The 6,177-nt window shown below is 39.3% G+C and overlaps 1 protein-coding gene across 1 annotated transcript; it reads right to left on the bottom strand.

Moving 5' to 3' along the window:
- Positions 1-589: 589 nt before the first annotated feature.
- On the bottom strand, positions 590-5,050 carry LOC149072057 (uncharacterized). The gene is made up of 2 exons (XM_089248018.1): positions 1,816-5,050; positions 590-1,587 (listed from the first exon to the last, which is right to left on the bottom strand). Exons 1-2 carry the CDS (start codon positions 5,048-5,050, stop codon positions 590-592), a joined length of 4,233 nt encoding a protein of 1,410 aa, XP_089104144.1.
- Positions 5,051-6,177: the final 1,127 nt, after the last annotated feature.

Genomic DNA, 6,177 nt, shown 5'->3' with positions numbered 1-6,177 from the left:
GTCTCTCTCTCTGCCTAAGTTCTTATCTCTTCTTAGACGACGGCGTACTACCTCTACAGGAGCGGGTGTTTACAACCGGCAGATGTTTTGTCTGCACCCGCCGGAGCAGTCCACATAAGTTCAAGGGGTAGGATTCGATGGACGTCACAGCTTCCTCCCCCCTTAAAGAAATTTCCATTGGGATTTTCACAATGGAAATTCACAATCTAAATTAACCACAAATAAGCTTATAAGAAGATTGCAATAAAATTATATTAACACTTATATAGGGGTATATTACCACTGAAGTACCATGTCAGGCAAATTGAGGCACAAAAAAAAAATTTAAAAAAAAAACATTGTTCGTGATACATTGCAATTAAATTACAGAAAAGTAAGTTTGAAAAACAAAAAAAAATAATAATATGATCCATAAAATTTTCTGGGTTTATATATAACCGAATTCAAAATAATTTTTGAACAACACACAAAAAAAAACACAATTCTTCATTAAACTCTGCAATTATAATGGAATAATACAACACAAAAATAACAAGAAAAATTAAAGCATTCATACATAAAATTTTCGAAACATTCAACAAATTGCAGGTCATTCGGGAATATTACGACTTAGCACATCAGCATTCCTATTTTTGCGACCAGGTCTGTGCTGTATCTGAAAGTCATATTGTTGGAGTGACAATGCCCAACGCATCAGACGCTGGTTTGTGCTACAATTCTTCTGTAACCACACGAGAGGATTATGATCAGTGACAATCAAGAATTTTTGACCATCTAGATAATAGTGTAAACGTTTAACAGCAAAAACAATGCTCAGACATTCCTTCTCAGTAGTAGTGTAGTTTCTTTCTGCCTGAGAAAACTTTTTGCTGAGAAAAAGTATGGGATGTTCTTCTCCTGCACTATCCTCTTGAGCTAAAATTACACCCATTCCCATATTTGACGCATCAGTCTGCACAATAAATTGCTTAGAGAAATCTGGTGCATATAGCACTGGTTGACTAATTAACTTGTTTTTCAAACAAGTGAAACTCGCATTACACTCAGGAGTCCAGATGATTTCTCCTTTCTTTTCTTTCCCTTTTAAAGCTTCTGATAACGGTGCAGCCAATACCGAAAACATAGGAATGTAATGACTATAATACCCTACCAATCCTAAAAAAGCTCTGATTTCAGTTTTGGTTTCTGGAGTAGGAAACTTTTCAATGGCCTCTATTTTCGCTTCACATGGTTTCCTATACCCTTGCCCAACTATATGACCCAAATATTTGACATGATCTTGGGCGAAACGACATTTTGATGGTTTTAGTGTTAATTTAGCTCCCTTCAAGCGTTCTAACACTAATTCGACATGTTTCAGGTGTGTCTCCCATGACTCAGAAAATATAGCTATATCATCGAGGTATGGTACAGCGAAATTTTCGTATTCTCTTAGTAATTCTGCCATAAGTTTACTAAAGAAATATGGAGCATTTTTCAGACCAAATGGCATGCGTAGTGGCCTGTACGTTCCGAAACTGGTAACAAAAGCGGCAAATCTTTGAGCTGTGGGACTCAATGGAATCTGCCAGTATCCTTTGGATAAATCTAACAAGGTAATAAATTTTGCTGATGAAACTAATTCAAGCCTTTCTTCGATATTTGGCAATGGAAAAAATTCGGTGCGTATCACCTCATTTAACCGGCGATAATCAATACAAGGTCTGGGATCCTTATGTGGTGCTTCAACTAAGATCATTGGTGAGGTATAATCTGATTCCCCTACTTCAATTATTTTCAAATCTAACATTCGTTGAATTTCAGTTTTTAAAATACCATTCTGTCGTTGAGAAATCTTATACGGCCTAGCTCTGACGGGCTTATCATTTATCAACGTGATATCATGTTCAACCAGATGGGTCATTCCTGGCTCGTTAGAAAATATCTCAGAATATTTATTCAACAGTTTATGAAATTGCTCAATTCTTTGGGGATCTATACGTTCAAGCAAGTTGCTTTTCTGGACAATGTCTTCAAAATTGAAAATATTTGGATTGGTATCCAAATGGGGAAAATCTATATCATTGTCCGTGTACCCATCATTTCCTACGCAATCCAAGAAATTAATGCTCTCGGGTCTTTTGTAATACGGTTTTAGCATATTTACATGATATATTTGTTCTTTTCTATCCGGAAGCTTAACAATGTAATTCGTCTCGGACAGTCTATTTTGAATTACACCGGGACCAGTCCACTGAACTGCTAACTTATTCGGTTTAGAAATTGCAAAAATGAGTACTTCGTCACCTTGCTTAAATTCCCTTTTTACAGAATTTTTATCATACCATTTTTTTCTAGTTACCTGTAATTCTTCCATTTTGCTAACTGCCAAGTCCTGACACCTTTTCATCCTATTTATGAGTTTAAGAACATATTCTGTAACAGGACTTTCCTCATCCCCTGACTGTATCCACTGTTCATACACTAATGTTTCTGGAGTTCTTAGATTCTTCCCGTGCACTAGTTCTGAAGGAGTGAACCCTGTACTTTCGTGTGTAACTGTACGTAACGCTAACAATGCTAGCGGAAGGTGTTTTTCCCAATCGGGCCCAGATTCTTCACACAGACACCGCAACAAACGTTTAATGGTTCTGTGAAACCGTTCCACAGGGTTGGACTGTGGGTGATACACGGAGCTGTGACTCACCTTAACCCCAAATCTCTGAAAGAATTCTGAAGTGAGAGCACTCGTGAACGACGTCCCTTGATCACACTGTACTTCTTTCGGAAAACCTATCCTGCTAAATATCTCGAGTAGTGCATTGACCACACTCACTGATTTAATATCAACGACCGGTATAGCTTCTGGGTATTTAGAAGATAGACACATGGCTGTAATGATGTACCGTTTCCCAGTTGGAGTCTCTGGAAGAGGTCCACAAGCGTCTATGTTAATTTTTGAAAATACTTCCTGAATAATGGGAACCAATTTGAGAGGTGCCTTCTTCTTTTCGTTAGGTTTTCCCGCTCTTTGACATTGGTCACAAGTACGCACATATTCCTCCATATCTTTATAACATCCAGGCCAAAAGAAATATCTCAAAAGCTTATCTTTTGATTTTGTAACTCCTACATGAGCCGAAGTACTTTCATGGCAAAGTGCCTTAACACTATTTCTGAGTTCTATCGGTACTAGTAGTAGTTTTATTATGTTTCCGAGGTGGTCCTCATGCATCTTAAACAACAGATTGTTTTCAAAAACATATGTCTTCTTTGCAGTAGGATTTACAGGCTTTTGGGCTAATGTAATCAATTCCCTTAAGGATTGACAATCCTGCTGCATTTTAGATAGTTTCTTAGAACTAACCTTCAACAAAGACAATTCCTCAGCCCCTTCACTGATTTCTGGCAATTGAAGATTATCACTTTCGTCAACAATAATATCTGATAACAGACGATCATCACCTGCCTCTTCATTTTCTTGCGCGCCTAAACAACTCTCCCCGAGAACTTCAACATTTTTCTCTTCTGGGATGATCCCCTTATTAAACTTTGCTTTCGTTTGAGCCCTTGTTTCTACGGCATTCAACGCCTCTGGGGACAAAAAACAAGGCATCTCACACCCTTCCAATAATTCCGCCGTACGGTTTCCTAAGAGATACCGCCCCTGATCTAATTCGTTTCTAATGACTGCTGCTTTAGTACATATTTTTCCAAAACTACCGCATAATTCAACATGTGCCAAGGGTAGGCACTTGGGATCAGGATCTAACGGCGTTTTAAGCCATATGTTTTCACCTGTCAACATATCAGGAGTGATAAGCTTCTCACAAACTATATCTATTGTGGCCCCCGAATCTCTCAAAATTTTCATAGGAATGCCATTTACTCTACCAAGGGTTGTATATGGGTCTAAAAGATCTTTTGACCCATCATTAACATAATTAACTGTACCCTCTGATGTCCGCTTCAATTTTGGGCAGTTCGGACGTAAATGCGATGGCGAACCACATTGATAGCATTTAAGGGACCTACGTTTCTCAAATTCTCTATGTTCTTGTTTTTGTAGATCTTTTTTCTCGTAGTGAGCAGATTTATTAGGGAACTTTTTTTCTGCATATTGCCATCTATTATTGCTATACTTTTGGTCCTGAGGGTTTTTCGACCCTTCTCTAACATTCTCGTACGCATCCAATTTTTCGGCCAATTCATAGGGAGTGATAATTTTCGCCCACTCATCAATATAATGCTCTCTTATTTCCGGTGGAACGCGCCTTTTTATTTGATCTGTGACCATCAATTTTTTTAGCCCTTCAAAATCAGTCACTTGCAAACCTTCCACCCACTCATCAAAATATTTAGAAAGTTCAAAAACGAAATCCCGCCACGGCTTGGCTGAATTTCTCTGATGTTTGACAAATTTTAATCGAAAATTTTCTGGGGTCATTTTGAACCTGTTTAGGAGAACCATTTTGATGTGTTCAAAGTTATCAAAATTTTCTTCGGATTCCTTTGCTATAAGTTGTACCACGTCGGGTGGTAAAAGAGCCAACATGGCTGATACCCACCTTTTTTTTTCTACCCCCACTCTTTTGGCTTGCCTTTCAAATAAAGCAAGAAACAACGCGATATCCATTTCCTTTTCATCGAACTTGGGGACAAGCTTTGTCAGCTCATAACTTCCCCCACCGCTTCTTATATCGAAATCCAAACAACCTCGACCCTCGTTTTTTATTGCTGCTTCTAAACGTAGTTTCTCTAATTCAAACTCCCTTTCTTCCCTTTTTCTTTTTTCTTCTGCCTCTTCCTCCATTTGTTTTCTCGCGAATTCTTCTTTTTTCTGTTTCTCTTCTATTTCTTCCTGAAGTTTTCTCTTAGCTAATTCCTCCCTAGCCTCTCGCTCTTCGACAATATTAAAAAATTGCCCCTTAACAAAATCTTCTTCAAAATCTGCTGAATTCATAATCAGTCTTTTTAGATCCAAAATTCTCATTCTATCATTCACATTCTCCCCCAACTCTTCTGCTAACAACCTCAAATCTTCTTTTCTAGCTTTTGCAAGGAATGCCATAGCTGATAATATTAGTTATACAAACTAATTTCAAAATAAAAGTAATTCAGCTATTTTTCAAGAATAATCACAATATACAATCTACCACAAATAAATAAAATCAACTGCGGTACATTTTAAACAATACTGTGCCTCAAAAAAAAAATTTTGCCTTAATCATGGCACTTACCCCTTCGGACTTCGGAGAGACTTAGAACCTAACGAGATGATCTGATGATCCCAACAATAACTATCACTGTCGCAAAAGTCACTGGGTGAAACTGCTGTTTACACACTACTCTACTTCAAGGCACTTATTGTTCTCCTGACGGAGCTGATGACCCAATTCCTCCAGAGTTCCGAGATTTATCCAGACGGCACGGATAATCGAATCTCTCCACGGCACGGATGGCCGGATCTCTCCACGGCACGGATGGCCGGATCTCTCAGTGGCACTGATGACCAAATCTTTCGACGGCACGGGTGGCCGAATCTTTCGATGGCACGGATGGCCAAATCTCTCCACGGCACGGATGGCCGGATCTCTCAATGGCACTGATGACCAAATCTTTCGACGGCACGGGTGGCCGAATCTTTCGATGGCACGGATGGCCAAATCTGTCCACGGCACGGATGGCCGGATCTCTCAATGGCACTGATGGCCAAATCTCTCAATGGCACTGATGGCCGAATCTTTCGATGGCACGGATGGCCGAATCTTTCCCTACGGCACGGATGGCCGAATTCGAAACTCCTGTTGGAGACATCAACAGTCAAAAACTTTTACGAAGAGGAACATCGGAACGACGTGAAACACATCCAAACCGCTGCCACCAAATTTTTAGCTGTAGCGTAGTGGTGAACTCATTTTTGCCAATGAGATAACAAATCATTATTCTTGATTAAATGATTTTTAATTTTAAATAACAATATATGTACATTCTACATTTTAGTTAAAATACTTTAGTGTCGACCACGTTGGTCGCACATCCATTCACTATCTCGGTTCGTCTCTCTCTCTGCCTAAGTTCTTATCTCTTCTTAGACGACGGCGTACTACCTCTACAGGAGCGGGTGTTTACAACCGGCAGATGTTTTGTCTGCACCCGCCGGAGCAGTCCACATAAGTTCAAGGGGTAGGATTCGAT

This window comes from Pholcus phalangioides, unplaced genomic scaffold (assembly GCF_987345545.1).
Source record: "Pholcus phalangioides strain wild (caught in Gottingen) unplaced genomic scaffold, Ppha-v1.0 ptg000018l_1, whole genome shotgun sequence".
NCBI lineage: Eukaryota > Metazoa > Arthropoda > Arachnida > Araneae > Pholcidae > Pholcus > Pholcus phalangioides.
The sequence above is the reverse complement of the archived record's forward strand: the minus strand, read 5'-3'. Positions and strand labels throughout refer to the sequence as shown.